The sequence below is a fragment of the Podarcis raffonei genome, chromosome 10 (genome assembly GCF_027172205.1).
Source record: "Podarcis raffonei isolate rPodRaf1 chromosome 10, rPodRaf1.pri, whole genome shotgun sequence".
Lineage (NCBI taxonomy): Eukaryota > Metazoa > Chordata > Lepidosauria > Squamata > Lacertidae > Podarcis > Podarcis raffonei.
The window spans coordinates 21760817-21783721 of NC_070611.1; the positions used below are offsets into that span (position 1 = coordinate 21760817).

General features: G+C 39.3%; 1 protein-coding gene across 1 annotated transcript in view; it reads right to left on the reverse strand.

Annotated features, from left to right (window-relative positions):
* KCND2 (potassium voltage-gated channel subfamily D member 2) overlaps positions 1–22905 on the reverse strand; it is a 285198-nt gene that overhangs the window by 259586 nt on the left and 2707 nt on the right. Inside the window, exon 2 of the mRNA XM_053407344.1 lies at positions 21574–22740. Coding sequence (XP_053263319.1) covers positions 21574–22688 — 1115 coding nt within the window. The 5' untranslated portion in view covers positions 22689–22740. The remainder of the gene's footprint in view (positions 1–21573; positions 22741–22905) is intronic.

Consider the following 22905-nt stretch of genomic DNA (forward strand, 5'->3'; position numbering starts at 1 on the left):
CTTTTAAAGATTGGATACATCTTTCCCACGGGGCCTGAAACCACCGGAACAGGTCTTGCCAGCCTTTGTAGGGCTTCAGATGACACTGTTCCTTTGCTGAGACAACAACTGGTAATGTTCAGCCAGCAGGGACCACTGGGAACTGTCTAAGATCCCGACTGGTTTGTCCTGAAGAGGCTCTGGTAATTGCTACCACTTCCACAGTGAACCCAAGGCTCTTTCAGGAAAGAACAGACTGGAGCCTATAGCTACAGGGAAGCCATTTTGATTCTCTGCTGATATTTATCATGCTTAGGAAAAGCTTTACGCTAGTTCTGTATCTTTATATTTGTATTAATTGTTTTATGGGTTGCATTGTATTTGGTTACTTTACTGATTTTTGTGAATAGCCCAGGAAATGTTGGTCAATAAGCAATGTACAAATGGCTTAAATAAATAAACAAACCAGGTGGAGATTCAGAATATTTTTTTAAAAAAAACATAAGAAAAGCCCTGCTTGATCAGTGGACAACCAGATGCATATCTGAGCTATGGGGCATGACTGAACCTAGCCTGAACTTTCAGGAAATCTCTGTTCAAATTGTGAATTAAATCTTGAACAGCCCAAATCCAGAACTACATCTGTTTGAAAACATTACCTAGCTGAATGTGGAAAGGGATAAAGATAAGCTTTAATGCGCAGATGTCTGTATGTTATGAAATTCTCTTTCAAAAATCACAGGCAAGCTCCTGAAAAATGCTGGAGTAAGATTTTACTTTTATTGCTCTTGTTCTATAACCTATAAAAGGTAGGTTTTGCTCCTGCAAATAATCAAATTATATTATACAGTATGCATGTGAGTGGCCTGTGTGTGTTCCCAGAAGGCGCTTTTGGTCATGGACGGGAAGCAAAGCTTCTTTTGATTTCACAGATCTATAGACTGAGCCACTGAAATTTGGAGCTTGGCTCCCATTCAAAAGCAGCTGTGTCTCCGGGTCACTTCTAAAACATATGGTGTATATTGGGGGCTCAGTGGTGACTCCAAGCCAAGGACTTCCTTAAGTGTGGTACCAACCTTAGGCTATGGTTGATGATACACAGCCAGATTTTTCTATACGAGACAAAATGGCCTGACAGCTGATTTTGCCGCATATCAATCCTACATTCCTAGATTCTCAGAAAGAAGTCCCACTGTGTTCAGTAGGGTGCCCAGGTGTGTATAGAGCTAAATAGGAACTTGTTAGTACCTGGTCGTCTCTCCAAAAACAGCGATTGTTGGGCAGCAAAGATGAGGTCTTGCTGAAACTGAACCTCATTTTTCACCAAGGCTGAACTAACAATCTTATTTTACCTTTATAGAGTAGCTGCATAGTTGGTTTTGTAGAATTTTAACAGAATATTAAGAAGCCCTCTGTAGTACCAAGTGCCAGTTGAGATGTTGGTTGCCAGCAAATGGGGGTCAGGTGTGAAAGTGAGCTTGTAAACAAGAACCAGTTTTTTGTCCCTCCCCCTAAATAAATACCTGCTCAAATTCACATTTTGCAGGTCTCTTCAATTACCAAATTTATCCACACAAAAAACCCGGTTATATTTTATGAAAGTATTTCTTATAGTGAGGCTTAATGCATCTGTCCTTATGATAACTGAGTATCTCCATAATGAATGAATCACCAAATGAAGCATATTTTCATGCTGGAATTTACACTGGCATAATGCAGTCCTCATGTCCAGAATCAATTTGTATTTTATTACAAGGTTTGCCAGTAACTATAAAGAGCCAATGCCTCATGTGTTTCAGAATTAGCAGCTGGGGGGGGGGAATAGACTCTTTCTTCAGCTGGTATATTTTAAGTCGTTTGTTTTACCCATGCATGACTAAGTTAGGACTGTTGCAGTTTTGAAGAGAATCACTCCAATAAGCCTGATATTCAAGCAGAACAGAAGACAGCCATTTGTGTGTGTAACAGAGAAGGAACTATTTTGTGCATGGTGTCCCAATGTAACAAGCAAGCACCTTTTCCTAACCTCATACAGTGTACTCGGCTGTGTCTTTTTGAGATGAGAACATTGCTTTCCAAAGAAAATATTTCTGCTAGGACATCCAAAGATGTATTTGACATGACAAAGATGCTGTGTGTACCGTAGAGCTGTTGGTAGCATAACCTGTATAATTCAAGTCAGGCAGTGCACATAAATTATAAGACTCAATAAAATTAATTACATTGTTTTTGCTCAGTGAGATTATGTCATAAGTGCTCATCTCAGAAGAGCCACAGAGAGACACATACTCATTTTAAATTCAGTGAAGTCATTTCTGTAGTCTTCAGAATTATGGATACAATATGTTTTTACCTGTAGAGGATTCACCTAGTTATACTAACTTGGGTAATATTTTTAATAGAAAAAAAATCCATTAAAATTAATTAGAATTGAAGCTTAGACGAAACATAGTGAAGCTGCACACAAAGGCTGCATCCTGCTAAGTCAAATTTACCTCTTGAAATAAGAAGGATCCGACCCTCTGTCTCCTTCAGCAAAAAAATGATTACGCATGAGGAAGCTGTTTCAAGCAATTTGGCTCCTGCTTGAGAGGCCAATTCACCACTTTTGACAATTTGAAGGCCATGTGGAAGGGAGACTTGGGGAAGACTTTAGAACCAGCTCTGAAAGAGAAAAGTCTGGTTTACCAAGCCGTTCTCCTCAGTTTCTGCCAATATACAGGAGAAGTCTTTCAAAGTAGTGCACTGGTGGTTCAATGCACCAGCCAGGCTTGCCCATATCTTAGATCTAGGGTCTAAAAGCTGTTGGCAGGGCTGCCCAAATAAGAATACATAATGGCATATATTCTGGGACTGTTGTTTGATTCTGCTTTCTTGGATAGAATGCTGGGGGAAATTATATCCATAACTGGCAAAAAGGTGGTGAAAGACCCAAAGTTATGCTTGCTCTCCATACTCAGATTGAAATTCCGTGACCTTGAGCCATGGCTAGTGAATATTTGTTGTATCTTTCAAATATGGCAATGCCCCCGCCCCAAATGAGAACATCCCCACTTTTAAAGTTTCAAAATGTTATACAGAAACAGAATGTCTGAGATTACAATAAAGTCTTCACCATTTCAGTAGTCCAATAAATTAATAATTGGCCAAAACAACGACAACACAAAAACAGGTGAAAACATTTGTTTGTTTTACATGTAGTTGTTAAAATGGAACAGGCACCATAAAATACTAAACTAAAAGTTTTTAGCTTTTCTGTCACATCTCGGTGCACTTAATATCCTCCTGTCATATTATTTATGACTTCAGAAAGAAATGGGTTATTTCCTATTATCTCTTCAATAAATAAGTAAATCAGCACATATTGCAGAACTACAATTTGTTAATGAGACAGCCTAAAAAATTGTCATGGTCTCTGGCTGCAAACACTTGCACAGCATCTAACCCTTAGAGCTCAATACGGAAGAGTAATTGCATTTTGCAAAGTGAATTACATAAACCAGCTGAAGAATTCTATGACAGGCTCAAAAATTATGTGTTTTCATTGTGGGTATGGAATGGAATGCTGTTGATTCGACATACTAGGTGTGTGTGAAAGATTCATACAAATCCCAAGTATTGAGCTCATGTGTTTGATTCTGACCTGTTTTCAGAAAGTAATTTAATTATTATTTGATTTTATACCTATGTTATATATTTGATGTTAGCCGCCCTGAGCCCGACTTCAGCCGGGGAGGGCAGGATATAAATAAAAGTTGGGGTTTTTTTAAATTATTATTATTATTATTATTATTATTATTATTATTATTATTATTATTTGGAGTGCCTTGGAGCGATTGTTTTAAAGCTGCAAGAGAAACTATCCAGCTAAACCACCATGCACAGGGAATGATTTCCACAAGCACATTAGCTCCCTTTGCACCACTCCCAAAATCAGCTTTGTAACAATAGGGACTCAAAGGATCTACTTTTTTGTCCCATGTCTCAGGAATATAATTTAAGAGTGCATGACCATCCACAAATATCAATGATTTTTCCAAAACCAAGTTAATATGAACAATACTTTTTGACCAAAAAGAAGACACTTGGGATCCACAAGGAAGTAAGCTAGGAATCCCCACTCTATGAATCACATTTTGTCTGGCACATTTTGATTGCACTAGCATGGCATCCTATTTAGCTACATTAAGGAAAGAAATCATAGGCAAAAGATATAGCAGCTGTGAGAGACCTAACCTACTCATCAGGTAATAGGCTCTGTTGTCAATGGAAATAATTTCTGGCCTAGCCTATTTAAAATTGTTCCCTGCCAGAATCTATTCTCCAAATACTTAAAAACTTCAAGGAAGCTTCCATTTTTTCCTGTTTCTTACCAACATTGTAATGAAATCCTGAAGTGTGTGCAGATTCGCACTTACCTTACTGTTGCAAGGTGATGTGGGTGTTTTTCCCCACTGAACTTCTCTCCAGAGCTCTGCACCCTTCTCAGCTACCTGTGCCTGATCTGAAAAAGCCATATGGAAGACTGATGTCTTCCAATGAGCTTCACCAGAGCATAGGAAGCCACGGAGGATGGCTACCAAGCACCCTAGACTGGTACACTCTTTGATTTTGAAAGTCCTTCAAGCTTTGCTTGAAAGACCTTTTCCATTCTCATTTCTTTAAAAGTAAAAATATTTCATTTTAAAAAAAGAAAGAGCTGTCAAGTTACACAGGAGGCAGTTTCTCCACCTACTCATTGTGACATGGTGGCGCAGCTGAGGATGATACACAGTTTTTAGGAAACACAAAACACCTGAAAAGGCTTCAGAGTGCAGACCACTCAGGAAAAATGAAAGAAAGGACACTCACGAACAATACTTTGCCATCTTCAAACTAAAGCGGTGGTAGGGGTGGACACAGGAAAGTAGTCAAATTGGAAGGGCTGACCACCATCTGTGGAGGAAATCTAGGTATTTTACCCCTGTCTTCCATTTCAGCCCTTTCACTCCTACATCAGTTACTGCTGGCTAACCAACTGAGCCCTCTGGTTTGATGGTGCTGTTATTGAATGCCAGGTCCATCCATAATAGCACCATGCTCATCCACGAGGCTTTGATGGGTAATCTGGGTGTGCTTTAGAAGCCTTACAAGCCTTGATCTTGTTGGGGAGAGGTATTGCACAATCTTCTTTACAATAAAACATATTGATGAGGTTAAGAGGGTCTGCAACAAAACCCATCACCAAACCCACAAGCATTTCACAGAAATTTTCTTTCCCCATTCAGGTCATTGCATAACGATATTCCTGATACAGTGGTACCTCAGGTTAAGAACTTAATTCGTTCTGGAGGTGTGTTCTTAACCTGAAACTGTTCTTAACCTGAGGTACCACTTTAGCTAATGGGGCCTCCTACTGCCGCCATGCCGTCGCCGCGCAATTTCTGTTCTCATCCTGAGCAAAGTTCTTAACCTGAAGCACTATTTCTGGGTTAGCAGAGTCTGTAACCTGAAGCGTCTGTAACCCCAGGTACCACTGTACCCAGTTATGTACCACTGTACCCATTCTTCTGAAATGCTACTAGACATTTCCAACTAGCTTGATTGTATTTATTGTGTAATGTAGGATACCATTTCTGTTGATACTAGCTAAAATACCACTTATTCCATTGCACCCACCCACACTAAAGGACTTCAGTATATAATGTAACTTATTTTAGATTCACTTGCTGATATTTTATGAGATGTATCTTACATGGTTTTTAATATTAATAATAATTATTAATATTTTAAAGAAACCCATTACCCTACTATTTAAAAAAATGTGTTCTTCCTCAAAACACAGATGACAGTAGGCTTGATACATAGTGTTCTTTGAAATTTTACTAGTACATTGGTGCTATTTTTTAAGCTATGGTTTCCTCCACAGCAGATGCTGCTTTATTTTCAGTGTTCTTGATGTGGGATTTATGATAAGAAAGACAAACCTTTCAAAAAACATTTCAATATAATGAACATTTTTATCATTTGATGCATAAGAGTAATTGTTGAAGTTTCATATAAAAATGCAATTTTCAAGGGCCAGTTTCCATTTTTCTATTTGTTTGAGGATGAGGAATGACTTCCTTAAAGTCATTCTTAAACTACATCTCTTTCTTCTCACATCTCTAATAAAGAATCAGCTTTTCATCCAAAAGTGAATAGTGAATAAAGAATACTTTTGATGGTGTTGTATGAATGTTCTACAGCACAACTTTTTGATTTTTCTCTAGGCAGTAACTTTTAAAAGTCCATTCTTAACCCATCGTAAGAGTTAGGGAGAAAATGATAATGGCTCAAATAGGATACATTAAATCAATTTTGAAACCATCAGTTCTATTATGTAATACTTCTAACAACATCAAATGACCGAGCTATTTTCATATGTACCACAATGCCCAACTAACTTTCTAGGCACTTACTGGGGTTCTAGAAATTGGAATCTACTTTCTCTTCACAGAAGAAAACAAGAAAATGTTAATAACTCAATGACAGTGCTTTTAGAGCATATACGTGCCTGCTGCACCAGGCCAGTGGCTTATATGGTCCCACATTTTGTTCTTACGATGGTCAACAAGGTGCAGTACTTCATATAGAGAATGTTTTAGGCTCACCCTCCACATCTCCTGCTCCCAGTTCTCCTGCAGAGCTTGGGCCCGATCTTTTCTGACACCAGCTGTGAGATTGCCTTGGGATCTACTGAATCCTAGACCAGCTCCACCTCACCCTTGGAATGTCCTGTTTGGGGGCTTTCTGCTGGTGGGGATACCAACCACAGGACTCCTGCCCACCCATTCAGATGGGGAGGACTCTGTTGTTGGAATGCTGCTTATATTAGCAGAAATGAGCAGAGGGATACATCCACTTGATCTCCCTACAGTCAAGGAGAACAGGGGGCTGGACTGCAGCCTAAACGTCTGAAACCAACTGCCTTTTCTGTAACACCTTGGCTTGTTATACTTTATACAGTTCTGCATTACTTCTGATACTCCTTATTTTAGAAGTCATTACCCATGATTGCCACTACAGGAAGCCTATCTGTTCACTTGTTAGCTGGGTTTTTTTTTTAAAAAAAAAATTAACAGCCAGATTTTAATGGAATTGAATTTAATGCTGCCTTCTTTTCTTTTCTTCTCTGTGTTGGATTTATGGAATTAATTTTATTATATTTGATTTTTATTCTGTCGCACTGTGTTGTTTTATATTTTCATTGACTGCAAACTGTTCTACTCCCTTTCAAACAAACAAACAAACAAACAAACAAACAAACAAACAAAGCTATAGCAAAACTATTTTAACAGGCATTACATTCTGTCTCTTCCTCCCTGTTCTTCATGTTTGTAAAGTTCTCCAGCACTTCATACAAAGGCAGGACTGCCTGTTCTGTGAAAGCTGGAGCATGCATTGACTGATCATCTGAGCTGTACGGTGGTACCTTGGTATAAGAACAGTCCTCTTTACGAACTATCAGGTATACGAACTCTGCAAAACCGGAAGTAGTGTTCCAGTTAGCGAACTTTACCTTGGTCTACTAATGGAAGCCAAATGGTGGAAGGGCACCGGCGGTGGGAGGCCTCATTAGGGAAAGTGTGCCTCAGTTTAAGAATGGCTTTGGTTTAAGAACGGACTTCCGGAAGGGCTTAAGTTTGTAAACCGAGGTACCACTGTATTTAAGTATCAAATATTTTCAATTTGCATGTTGTTCTCTAGTGCTCCGTATACAATAGTTATCTTCAGATGGCATCACCAATGCTATATATTATACTCCAGGGTTAGTATCGTAATCAAATTTCCATACTGATATTAAGAATAGTAACTTTTATGGAATGAACAAATATTCTACCAGACATTTGTTACAACTTTTGCTACCTATTGAAAATTTGATTAAGTTTGGTGTAGTAAGCAACTGTTATTTGATTCCTTTATACAGAGGTGGAATTTCTTTCTTTCTTTCTTTCTTTCTTGGATATTTATATTTTTTATTACCTGGAGAAAGACAATCTAATTTGTAGCTCATAAAGCTTCCTGCTCAATGATCTGAGTAGAAAATTACCATTCATTATATGATAATAGGCTCACTAAACTTTCTTCTGAAGTTGTTTTGAGATTATAAGTATTTTTAATGTAGTTGATTACAGTGTATCTGATGAATATTGTAACATCCAAATAACTCATCTGTTTTTATTATTGGAATAATTTACTTGTCCCAACATTACTACCATCTGGTGTGCAGTTCTATCTTAATATTCATCTTTGTTCAGGCTCTTTATTATCATAAGTAGATTTGATGAATAAGTAGCATTCTGATATTAATCTAAAGAAGTATAAAGCATATTCTAAAGCTTCTTTTAACTTATAAAGCTATACAGATTCTCAAACTGAGGTGTGATTTATTTTAACTGCACATATACCAATATACAAAGTGAGTAGTCAACTGAATGTTCCTCTCTTGGCCCCTTTGATAGAAAAGAGATGTCAGGATAATTTCTGATAGGGAGCTATTGCCTTTGGGCTTTGGGTAGGAAAGTACTATGAGAAAGGCAGAGTGATTTGAGGATGAACATTTTCAGAATTATAAATAAATTAGAGGTAGAGGGAAGTTTTTACTGAGTTGTTTAATTGGGAGAAATTCTGAATCTAGTATGTAGTAGCAATGCTTGCTATCCTGGATCCTACTTTTGTCACAGCCATTTTAATTGGCTTCAGCCTTTTTTTCATTTTTGTGTGTGGGAGATTTCCTGAATTGGGAGCCATCATCTCATGACATGACATACTTGCGTGCACTCAAATTAACACAGTTGCATTCATCTATTCAAAGAAACCAATAGGTGGAATTTATTATATTAGAGACTAGAATAGCAGCAGTCAGCTCCCATTATCTAATACCAATTGTGTACAGACACAACCTTTCAAGAGGAGATCCCTACTTAGACGAGGGGCACACACATTGTCCAGGGGAAGAAAGAGTTCATGCAAGATCGAAACTGGGTGATATCCCCAGACAAATTGTCAGTGACAGGACCAACCCATCTATTCAAAATCACTCTTCTGCATCCTGAATGTTTGGTGTAATCATGAGCAATTTGGCTGGTGCTGTGCACACAGCCCTGGACCCTTCACTGGGCTTCTTAGCTCAAGAAAATGTACATGCAGCAGCTAAGTTTGCTACGTGTACTGTGAAAACTCTGTGGCAAGGAAAAAGTCATGAATAGAGATCAGTTTTCCCCTGAAGGGGAAAAAGGAGTCATTCATTTTAGCTGCTATGAATCATCTTCAGTCCAAAGTTGTTTCTACAGTAAATGCATAGGAAAAATCCTATGCCATTATAGCTGCATTTTCACAAGAGTGATGTTCATTTTTAAATGTTTTGGTTCACATCAGTGACCAGATTAAACTCTTTTCTTAAAGCCAGTGTACAGTGCTTTCTTCTTATTTTGTGATGGACAACATATCTCCCATTTCTCTGCAAAAGAGTCATGATGCAGCTGAAATCCACCATAGCAAAATGCATCAACTTTATTCCTAAGCCGTTTTAGCACAGCCTCGTTGCTCCTGTCCACAAGTGATAAAGGCAGCTCAAGGAAATGTTAGCTAGCTGGTAGGAAAGTGAATAGAGATTACAAAAAATGATTGTACTATCTCTGTGCTACCCTTATTATAAAGACCAGCTCAAAAAATAAAAAATAAAAAATGGTGGACATAAATTAGCCTCTTTCCCCCTTTATGGTAGCGCCCACAAACATGGGGCAACTAATTCCTTTTGACAAGAGGAGTGAATTCACTCAGAAGAGATTCAGGAGTTACCACCAGGATGCAAAAACTGTTTAAAGGATATGTCTCTGGGTGGTGATAACTAATAAAAAATAGTTTTAATTTGGGGGGAAATGGGGGGGAGGGACAAAAACACCACAGTAGTATTAATTCAGAAGTCGTATTCTACCATAGGTAGAATAGTCGCCATATCACAATAATGGGTACATCTGTAGACTGCAAAAGGGAGATATTTTCTGCCACTTCTACAAGACAAGTTGGTAGGGTAGGAAGCATAATGTTAAGTCTCCCTGAATATGTTTGCAACAGTTCTTCTGTCTCTAAGCCTTGGTTTATACCTAATAGCCCTGCTGTGGACCAGGATGCCACCTCTTGAATATAATTTATAACAGCAGATGTTGGTAGTCTCCCTTAGGAGTACTTTCACTGTATAAATAGAAAGTGAAAATAGGGAAATGCTATTTTTCTATACAGTAGCTGCTAGATAACTTCCAGTGGTCTAAATCCTGAAATGGTGTTACTTTTATTATGATGACAATCCAATATTGTATGAACAACATATTCATTATTAAACAGTAGCATATATATTTTTCAGTTGCAGAACAATTGTCACATGAAGTGATCCACAGAGACAGTTAGTCAGGCAGACCTTCTCTTTGAAATACTTCTAGTGATTATGCTCCTCATCTTAAAAAATAAATAAATATGCTTGTATTTAGCTGTGGACTTTGTTCAAACACGTGTTCACATACTACAGTGGTACCTCGGGTTAAGAACTTAATTCGTTCCGGAGGTCCGTTCTTAACCTGAAACTATTCTTAACCTGAGGTACCACTTTAGCTAATGTGGCCGCCATGCCGCTGCCACACGATTTCTGTTCTCATCCTGAGGTAAAGTTCTTAACCAGAGGTACTATTTCTGGGTTAGCGGATTCTGTAACCTGAAGCATCTGTAACCTGAGGTACCACTGTAGTTGAAAAGTTTGCCAGCTGAGTCCATTTTGACACCACTACTACAGTATATGGTCATGATCAGTGCTACTATACAAGGAGGTGTCAGAACTCACCATAAACGCCCCCTTGTTCTCTTATAGGGGAAATGGTGCCCACCTGAGAGGTGCCGGAACTGAGCTCTGGTGTGTTCCGGCTGAAGAAAAGCCATGGTCATGATCAGCAATACAACTCTGAGCTGGTGAGACTAGATAAACCACAAAAAGCTGGAATATAGTGCCAGTTTGCAACTAAAATGGTGAAAGCATAGTTTTCTTGGTAAAATGACCTTCAGGTATTAGAATAAATGGCACAGAAACTGATTAATAGAATCAGGAATGTTAGTTGTCATGTCATGATCTAACAAGAAGGAGATTAGCTAAGTGATTTGGAAGCAATACTGGTAAAGCTGTTAAAAACAACAACCCGTAACCTATTTATTCCTTTATATGGTTGCCATGAAAAAGGATCTGATAGTGGATTGGAGTCCAGTTACATGACAGAATGTTGAACTGGCCCACAAAGAATTCCCTGTTTCTCTGAAGCTCAGCCTGCACTATGGTCCACATTAGTTTTATCTGTGTATGTATTATGGTGTTATTCTGGAGATCAGCTTAATGCTGTCACTCACTCTGCCTCTGTGGTTGCTGTTCTACTAATGCAATAAATTAAATGGACAGCATGGTATTATTTACCTACATTATTAATACTGATTACAAACAAAATAAAAGTTTACATATTTGTTATATTTATAAGGGGACTCATTAAGTAAATTATCTAGGGAGTACAAGAATAACAATTGGATGCTGATGAATCACATTTTTTCCCCTTCTTGTGCCGGGTTACCCCTTTCCCCATTACAATATTGTAGCATCTTTCTGAATTGCTGCCCCTTCAGCCAAAGCATTGTTGTAGCCATGCTATTAATTTTAATATGTAGCCTCTACCTGACTACTTCAGTCTCCCATTCTCCAGCTTTCCCAGACCTCATCATACATCTTTCTATCTATTCAAGCTTAGAGGTAACAGCCATTCTTCTGGGTAATTGCTTCAATCACATCACCTTTTCCACTCCATCTTTTCTACCATATCAAATATAAAATTTTCTTTCAAGGCTCTTCGCAAGGTTATTCCCAGCCTACCTATCACGAAACTATCAAGATGACGGCTCTTACATTGGGTCTGCCAGTGATTCCACATTCACCCACACATCTTAAAGTTTCAGACAAACTTCATAGGGTAGGACTGGAAGACTGTATATTATCCAGGAGACACTGCACATGTGGCGGCTTTAACCATGCGAAGAGATAGATGTGTGTAGACACCGGCCATGTGACGTGGAACATCAAGCATTACCACCAAGCTTCACTTGTCTAGATTATGGTTACCAGACATCCCCGTTTCCCAGGGACAGTCCCCGGATTTACAAATCTGTCCCCGGACAAAATCTGTCCCCGGAATGTCCCCGGATTTATATTTTAAGTGTTGTAGATTTATTAGTAGGAATGAATGTTGCGTGGTTGGTTCAACGGCACAAGACACATCAATGTGGGGACTTCCGGCGAGGCAAAATGGCAGGCGCCATGGCAGTGAGCAGCTCCTGAAGCCAGCCAGAGACAATTGCACTACCAGGCTGGCTCCGGGCTGCTGAGACTGCCACTGCCACCACCACTGCCAAGGGGGAACCAGGGATGCCCGGTGTGTCAACTGGGGGAACCGCTGACCGCCCCCCCCCCCCGTGACCCAACTGCCCAGCGGCACTCTGGGGCCAGGAAAACCCCAGAGCCGATGCAGGGAGAAGGAGGAGAGGACAAGGAGAAGGAAGAGAGAGAAAGAGGAAAGAGAAAAAAAGTGGAGCCCCGACCTTGCCGCGCTGCTGCCGCCGCTCAGGAAGAGGGGTAGGAGAGCACCTGGAGGGCAAGGACAGGTGGCCGAGCCCAGGCCTGACCTGTGCCTACTCCATGGCGGCTAGTGCTCCAAGAGATCAGGCCAGGGCCCAGAGGAAGGTCACATGTCAGAGAAGACCACAGAAGAGAAGATATTAATTCTTAATTTTTTAAAATAACTTTAAAAAATATCTTTCTCTTTCTCTCTCTCTCTCTCTCTTTTTAAAAGTTTCCCCGGATTCTTTGAAAAAAATCTGGTAACCTTAGTCTAGATTGAGCTTATTGCACGGCCAAAGTTCAACCAGCTACAGATTTATTATATAGCTGCTTAAAGAAACAATCCTAACTCCTGTTTGGGAGTGTAGGGCTGAATGGATCTCTGCCACTTATGCTGGCCACAATGGAAGGTTTGGGGAGGAGAGTAGTTTCTTCCCCCTTTTTGCTGCAGTAGCTCTAGGCTGGTGCAGCAGAGAGGCCCATGCCAGGTCCACTGTTGGTAGCTAGACCAGCTTAGGATCCACCAACTCCTTGCCTGGTCCAGGTCTGTCCATTTTCAACCCCACTCTCAGGAATGCCCTATGACTGGTGTTTTGAATGGCTACTGCTGGGGGAGGAAACCCAAACCCTCTCCAACATACCTGGGGGCTTAGACTGCTGTTAGGGAAATTTCAAAATACATACATCCCATATAGTTACATGATTCCACTCTCAGGTATTTCATGTTCTTAGCAACTGTGAGGCTATCAACAGAATTAGGCTATATAATATGCCATTAGATTTGGAACAAGTCGCCTAAACAGAGATACCAATGACAGCCATTCTTGCACCCTGTTCTGAACCCCATGAAAGTAAATTTGTGTAAACGATATGTAGGACTTTATTGGAAAATGGTAACCATTGAGCCAGTAGAGGGAGATTCAGTGTTTTAGTATTACCTTTATAGCTGTTAAAATTAATTTCTTCAGATTATAATGGAATGTAGTATTTTTAATCCACTGTAATCTGCAGTGAGTCTTTGGGATGGGTCCAGGTACAGCTTTGAGATACATAGACTGTGTTCATAAAAAAAGGATTAAACATATCTGAGAAAGACATATAGTGTGAATAAATGAAGCTCCTGCAAACATCACAGCAATAAGGTTTAGAGATGCCATAGAAATGTGGGAAGCAGTATGCCCCAATATACTAAATTAGTTCATTCTTGTTTAAAGATGTCTGCATAATACCTGGGATTTTCATTTAAGTCACAGTTGTTTATCAGATCTACTCCCAGATATATAGCAGAGCACATATTTTGTCCTAGTGAAGCCCATGGCACCAGATTGTCTAACTCAAAATACATCCCTTAACTTGGTTGTGTATTGAGTTACACTGGCAGAATGTCATGTCCATGCATTGATTGCTTTATATCAGAAACACTGATGTATCTGGTAGCACTTTGTTCGCTGATCACATAAATTTTTACTTCCATCCAGAAATTTGCTTTGCAGGATGCTTCTTATATCCAAAATGCTTTTATACTTTTCAGTTAAGTGTGTGCTTAAAGAAAGCTACCTAATCTTGGTGAGGTATAATATTGAGAATTTATTTGGTGGGGGGTTGATTGGGTTGTTTCCACATCTATTCCACATTAGTATCTTTTTCAGAAAGATGGAAATGTTTTCTGTGATAAGCTGGAAAATAATAAGGGGTTTTAAAATGTTTTAAGGAGGTAACATAATTCTCACCAAAGCAGACCACCAAATGTTGGACCACAGTGATGGAAAGGAAGGGTTTGTTTTTGAATATATGCATCTGCAACTGTATCACTAGTTCTGGACAGTTTATTGATTCCTAATTGTTTTAAAACAATTGCCATATAAATACTGATTCTCTTCTCACTTGGTTTTCTATAAAGAAGGGATTTTTCTGTGGATACTGAGTAACCTCCAGGAACAAAATTCTATATGACAAAGAAAGCAATAAGATGAACAAAATTTGCTGGTAAATAATAAACAAGGTGAGTACTTTCTCTTGTGCTTGTAAAATACTGTTCATGTCAACAAAATATCAGATAAATATTTTATTTGCAAAGGTTTTTTTTATATTTCACTGTGCTTCATATTACAGCTCCCTTTTCCAACCTGGTAAGAACATTCAGTGGCATAGCGTGGGGGGTGCAGGGGGGCCGGGCGCACCAGGCGCAACATCTGGGGGTTAGGGTTAGGGGGCGCAAATCCACGGGTTAGGGGGCGCAAATCCACGGGTTAGGGGGCACAAATTACTTGCCTTGCCCCGGGTGCTGACAACCCACGCTACGCCACTGAGAACATTTCAGTCACCAGTATTATAAATGTTTCAGTATTTTTGTAAAAACAAATGGGGACAAGAAATAAGGTAACACTCATTTGGAGTCCTGGATTTTTCTGTTATTTTAAGTCAGGTTTTTAATCTCGTTCTAACACTCCGGAACATCACTTAAATAATAGTCCAAGACTAATAAATCATATCCTAGCTGCCATTATCATACATGACAGCTCATGCTGTTAGTGTTGCAGTAAAATATTTGTTGTTTTGGCTTTTGGTCTCCACTGCACCAGTCAAACTGCTATTTTCTGACTCATAATGACTCAACTGCCAAAACACCTGATTCCATCTGCTTCCAATCTAAGGAAAGGAAAATGAATTACCGTACCTGCCACCAAACTGACACTTGGTGACACAACACTCAGGCCATGGCAGTTTCATGAAATCAGCAAGTCATCAAAATACTATATTATCTGTTAGGGGAATAATCTTGAGCATGTGTTCTTTTTCTTCAACTACTACAAACTCTTTGATCTTCAAAGTTCTTCCTGGCCTTGTCCATGGTATATTCCCACCTGTAAACTTTGTTCTCTACCTGAGCTGATCCAAAATTTAAATCGGAAGCCCTCCTTCATATGCAACCTCCATAACAGATTCAGAGAGTGGTGACAAGTTAGAAGGTCTTTTTGGTTGTGGTCTCCAATCTATGGGAATGCCCTTCTCAGAATGCCCCACCTGTTACTATCTTTTTGGCATCAGATGTCAATTTTGCTCTCAGGCATTTGATAGGCTGTTTTACTCGGCATTAGAACACAACTTGCAGAGCACTAGGCAAGATTTGATCACCTAATATCAGCTGATCAACCATTTGGGAACCAATCTGTCTAACATGAGCTGTGCGGTGTGTTGGGAGATAAGGATTCAGTCTGACAGCCAGATCCAATTCTCCAGCCCTTGAATATAGTGTGATTCTGCCTTAGGACCACAGTCATTGCCCTTGATTACAAACCTGAAAGAGGAAGCTTATCAAATTACATAATCATAATGTGTGTTACAAGCTGAATTAATTCAAACACTAAAAGCAATATATTTCTAACCATTTCCCCCCCCATAAAACTCATGTTTACACAATCTTTTCATCTTGGCTTTTTAACTTTGTTCTGTTAAAATCCATAGACTTTGCATCATAAATAGTACATTCTTAGAACCTTAGAATCACAACATTGTAGAGTGGGAAAGAACCCTCAGGGTCATCTAGTGCAACTCCCTGCAATGCAGGAATCTAAACTAAAGCATCCATGAGAGATGGCCATCCAACCTCTGCTTCAGAACTTACAATGAAGCTGAGTCCACCACCTTACGAGGGGGTCTGTTCCTACTGTCAGAAAGTTATTCTTGATGTTCAGTTGGAAGCTCCTTTCTTGTAACTTGAAGTCATTGGTTAGGGTCCTACCCTCTGAAGCAGAAGAAAACAAGTGTGCTCCATCTTCCATGCAAGAGCCCTCGAGATATTTGAAGATGGCTATCATAACTCTGTTCAGTCTCCTCTTATCCAGAGTAAATATACCCAGCTCCCTCAACCATTCCTCATAAGACTTGGCTTCCAGACCCTTGATCATCTTGGTCACCCTCCTCTGCAAATGTCCCAGCTTGTCAATATCCTTAAACTTTGGTGCCCAGAACTGGACTCAGCACTCCAGATGTGGTCTGACCAAGGTAGAATAGTGTGGTACTATTTCCTCCCTTGGCTGGGGCATTTCATCCAAGCTGTTTATAAATACATTGAACAATATGCCCAGGACAGAACCCTAAGGCACCCCTCTTGTCACTTTTTTCTAGGATGATGAGGATCCATTAGTGAGTAAAATCTGGGCTAGTTCAATCAACCAGCTACAAATCTACCTAACAGTTACCTCATCTACATTTTACCAGCTTTTCTGCAAGAATATAATGGAGGGCTTCATCAAAAACCTGGATAGGTACAGTAAAAATGCACAGAAGACGACAAGTTAGCAATAGTGACACAAAAATACAGCAAGAATGACCAAGAAGGGGACTTCATTACCAGCAAGGTTTTAAGCAGGGATGGCCAAAAGAGAGGCTGTAGTGGTCAGAGGCAGGGGATAGAGAACTGAGAAATAAAGCAGTTTTGTGGGCTTGGGGGGCTGTCTCTTTTCCATGAAAAATTGTCTAGAAATAATTGGATGTCTCTGATGCTGGAGGTGAGATTACTATAGTAACAAGTGACACCTGCAACAAAATGTTGGGAAGTGTATCCCATTTATAATTCCAGGCAGTCAATAACACAAGCCTTGCAATACTGTTCAGGCCTTCAGTGGTATTGGTGGGGAGGAGAGCAGGCAAGTTTCAGGAGTTGAAAAGGTATAAGGACATCATTTTTCTTCAGCCACCGAAAAGGGTTCCCTCTGTACTATATAGTGTTGCACGACTGCCAGGCCAAAACCAGAGTGGAGGACGTGCAGTTTTAGTGATGAGAAAGGCATCTCTCCAATCCAACCTTAATTCTCTCTTTCTCCAGGATACTTTCTATAAGCTGTTTGGGATGCGTGCAGGTTGATTCCCTTTCCTGCCTCTGACCTCCGTTGTGTGAGTGATGGAGAGAGGATACTTTCAACTGATGCATGAACATTCTGTGTCTCAAAGTGCACTTAGCCACTAACTTGATTAATAGAGCCACACAATCAGTCTTCTAATTTTTTAAAAACCCTTCTCCCCCCCCCCCACTTTTCTATGTAGGCTCCACTGCCATCCACATTATGCAAGCTCACGGGTTTCTGTCAGGCAGCACTTATATACTTCTGTATGTTTGTTGTGTCCCCTGAATTTGTAAAAGCTACTGTTTCGCTTCAAACTGATAGGCTGCCACTGTTTGCTTTTAAACAAAATGATAATATAAACAAATAGCAGCTTTATATATTCAGCACATAAAGGGGCAGCAGTTCACAGCTGAAAAGCAACAAAACACTAGGATGTATTTGCAAATCATCTTCAAAAAAGTCTACCATTCACTTCTATGTGGAAATATAATCAGACACTGAAATAGCTTATAATACTTCTATGTATTATTGCCTAGATAATTACTTTTGCCTGGTTATGAAAACATATTTGTGATCTTTTCACTAACTGCAAAAAATGTAGCGATGATTCATAAACTGCAATACTAATTAAACAAAAAAGTTTTGTTTTTGCTTTTTTACTTTATCCATCCTTTACTAAAATCTCCATTATTGATTTATTTACCAGATCTCTGGCATTGCAAATTAGCATAGATTCGACCCACACTGAATTAGCAATAAAAAGTGGCAAGGTCTAATAATAGTAGCTGTAGCTATCTCAAGTTGGACTACAGCTAAACAAGATTGTTTCTGATCTACTTTAAAGTTGGTCCAAGCTTTTATTCTAACATCTCACTTAACTCCTTGAAAAAGGCTGAAGTATTGTGCAATATGTTCCAATGAACATATTGTGACTTCTGAGTAAACATGCATAGAATTGTATTATTAGAGCTGTTTTTGGAGACTAAAATATGACAATATTTAACATGAGGAGTGCTCTGTAAAAAAGAAAATGTAATCTGTTGCATTTTTATAAGATTGGTAAATTGTCTAGCAATCACAAAGAAATATGGCTTTGCTCCCAGCATTATGACTTTTCCATGACTAAGTTCTCATTCCATATCCTTGCTATTTCAGAAAAGCCCATATTCATTTTCTACAATGTACAAAATTTAGCTGTTTACTTACCAGAAACCTTCATGTGGTTTTATAGCATTCAAGAGAAGTTACTAAGCAAAGTGTAGTTCATTTCACTTTGTCCATAATTAAAACATTCTTTTATACAAACAAATCTTAATGTCCTTAAATAGGCTTTAAGCCAGCCATGTAAACTGAAGATAATTTTGTCTAATGGAGAACTGCAGAATTTAACACTGAGTTTTAGAAGTGAGTAATATATAACAACCTTGAGTTTGCTTTCTCCTGCTTCTACTTTTCCTTCTTTTGGCCTTGTCCCAAATGAAAATATCATTTGTGGGGTGAAGGGATTGCTCTTGAGATTACTGTTTCACTATAATTTCACTATAATTGCAAAGAACTGATATGAAAAGATAAATTGAATCAGTCAATCTGTTGATGTGTATAGTAATGAACCGCAAGAAAACTTACACAGTGCTTTTTTGTCAACACCCCTTCAAGCCAAGTTTAACATTAATACATATCCTTGGTACTAGTAATACTCCTTCTCTCTAAGAGCATTAAGAATATCCACAGAGGTGGTCCTAAAAAGGAAAGGGGGTATCACACAAAAGTAGGAAAGCTGCTTTATAAAGTATCACACAGTGGGACAATGGACATTTTGTCATAAGACGCAACGTGGTCTAACTAGTGTTTAAGGAACGAAGAAGCAGAACAATTCTATTTATCTGCATATCAGACTACCTACTTTCCAAAGTGTCTGGTGCCATCATCCCACTAAATAATAACAACAGCATGGGGGAAATTCAACAGCAAGGCAATGTAACAAAAGACAAGTGCCTCTTCAGCACCATGGACAAGAACAAGCAGATACTACCATCAATGCAGTCATTTAAACATGTCCTGCACTTAATGTGAGTCATAGCAACTACTGATCAGACTTTCTCTTCTTCTTCTTCTTCTTCAGATATTGTGGCAGATATTGCATCAACATTGTTTCTTCAAGTGTTATGGAAAATATTAGATCAACACTGTGTACCACTTATTTTAAAAAATGCTACTGATAATATTTCCCTGAGTGCAAAACTAGACATTTCGTTAGACACTTTGGTTTAATATATAGGCATGACACAGATATGCCTCAATCCCATCAAAAACAGAGGATAAGGGTCTACTTTTATGAGCAAAAACAGTGAGCAGGTGGGAGGTACTGAGGCTTCCCTTGTCTCTGTTTTCTTCCCACAGTCAGTCAGTCCCACCTCCCAAACAATTTTCTCTCCAATGCTCCAAAACTAGGTTTGCCTATCTGAGAGAAAAGTGACGGAATGGAAGAGTTGGGGAGAAATAAACTGTTGAGTGGAAGAGGATTCAGTACTCCCAACATATACAACCCTTCTGCTTTAAAATCAGCTCCCTGCCCCCATTTATTAATGACTGGTTCCTTTTTAAAGACATTATCATTACTAATTTCAACCTAATTTGTATGCACAATCAAGCCAGAGTTAAGCACTTTTACACAGCACTGATTTCAATGGGAGAGTTAAGTACTTGCTTAAATCTCTTCTATTGAAAGTAATGGAGCTTAATTGACCGTATTTTGCCCTATGCATGAAACAACATTAAAATGGATAATAATAATAATAATAATAATAATAATAATAATAATAATAATAATGTAACATATAGAGAGGGACTACCAATTTCCTGTATAAGTAGATCACTATCCATTACTGAAATGCCAAGTCCTCTACAAGAACAATATTTTCGGTGTTCAGGATTTACCTCCATAATAATTTTCCTTATCAGCCAATACCATTGTTGAATAGAAAATGATAGCAGTATAATTATGCACATTTTTAATGCTTTGCAAATGGTTTTCTATATAAAACATAATCTGTGAGTTCATTAATTCTGATACAGAGTTTATCTTCAGCAAATAAGTTTATATGGATGTTAGAACACAGTTGCAGCAATGAAAATTTTGAAATGAGATAAATACTGTTACATTTTTTAAGCCATACATTTGACTAAGGTTTTGCAAAGATTTGGGAATACAATGACTGTGGTGTCCCTAGAATTGACTTACCTCCTCAGGTCAAATCCAGCACTTGAACCACTGATTTTAATGCTGTATCATATTCCATCTTAAGCAAATATATTTACACAACATGTTTTTAGAAATACAATACTACACCAGCTATTAATGTCCTTGGTAAATTTGCTGCAGTTTCAGAAGACTTTGACTTCCCACACAAAGTTCACTATATTATTACGGGTTTGAAATTTTCATTGTTATATTTTCAAAGTTAGCAGGACTTAGATTTAACACATATTAAGTACAAACATCATAATATATCATTCTGATATACCAGCACTGGCATAAATGCATGTAAATTGGTAGGTATCCCATTTCTGATTCCATTGGAGAATAATATTGACTTTCCTGAGGTTAGACTAAAGTTTGTAAAAATATACTTACTCTTTCTTGGACATATACATTCACCTTTAAAATATTTTAAAAGAATTTACAATTTTGGTCCAACACTAACATGAGAGCAAAATCACCAAACTTTAGATTGGATTTCAAGCATGTAACTCATCACCTCTTGTTCCCTAACATTCAAACGTAAGTAGGTGAATAGAAATTTAAACACTGTGATCTCAATATGCAAGAGGAAAGATATTAAAATTAAAGCGATCTTACAATTGCAAGGACCACTCATTATTGTGCTCAATTAGAGATGGAGAACTCCCATACTTCTGCACATCACCACAGGCAGATAGATCAGAGGCACTTCCTTGATCAAAACACAGGTGTACATTGTCACTTTCCTCACGCAATTTTGAAACACAAAATTGGAAAAGCAATGATAGCAACATGGCTTTTTTAATATTCTGCTCAGGTAGCTACCAAAACCAATATGCACTTACCCAAGGGTGGTCATAGTGACAATGGTATACCAGAAAGCTGCAGGGATGCTGGTGAATTTGGTGGACGTTGAGCCTTTCTCAGCATAGAACATGACCGTAGCAAAGATTATGATGGCCATAGTGAGAGAAAAGAGGAGAAAGCCAAGCTCTGATGCACAGCTTTTCAGAGTGTAGCCCAGGATGCGCAAACCCTGCGAGTGGCGGGAAAACTTAAAGATCCGGAATACACGGAAGACACGCAGTGTTACAAAGGCCCCACTGACATCCTCATTGTTGGTCATCACAAGACCAATGTAATAGGGCATAATGGCCACTACATCAATGATGCTCATGACACTACGCACAAACTTGTAACGGCTCGGGGCAGCCACTAGACGCAACAGATACTCAACTGTGAAGATCATGACACAGGCCGTATCCAGGCAGAAGAAAGCCACATCATAGCGCTCTCCACAGGACAGCTCCTTGATGGTACCAGGACTTAGCCCACAGGGTACTGTCTCCACTACATTGGCAAGGACGGAGACGGCAATGAAGAAGCCCGTAACATAGTAAAATACCAGGGCCAGTGTGCTGGTGTGTGGATTCTCAAAGGCCCGCCACATCCTCTCCCGGGCTGTCATGGAGGGCAGATTGCATTCATCGGCATTATCCTGATCAGCATCATCCTGAAGACGTTCGGCATTTTCCCGCCGGCGGTCCTTGTATTCCTCATAGCAGCAGTCACCAATGATCTCAGGGATTATACCAAAGAAGGCCAGCTCCTCATCATAGGCTGAGATGCACTCTTGACGCGGGTAGTGTAGCTTCCCTGTTCGGTAGAAATTGAGGATGTGTCGGAAGATGTCAGGGTCCCGGTCGAAAAAGTATTGCTGCGTCTCAGGATGGTAGAAGAAATCCCTTTCTGAGCTGCCCAGCAGCGTGTCAGGATAGCGTTCCAGGGTATCCAGCCAGGTCTGGAACTGGGTGCCACTGACATTCAGCACAATCAGAGAGTCCTGGCTACGCTTCCTCTCTTGGCGAGGGGCAGTCGGCATGGGGTTTGTGGCCACCGGCATCCATCCTATAGCAGCTGCCCGAGCAAATGGCAGCCATGCTGCTACTCCTGCTGCCATGGTGTAAGTTGCTACTGGTATGCCCAGGGGTTCTTTTTAGAAATAATCCAGTCTACATAAAAAAAAACAAAATGTCCCAAGAAATTAGGATGCCTGCTATTTCCAAAGAATATAAATTTCTATGTTTATGTCTGTTGCTTTGAGGTTTATTTTATCATTCTATTATTTTATATGTTTAGTCTACCGATGTGTTACTTGGTGTTCTACTGTTGGGATC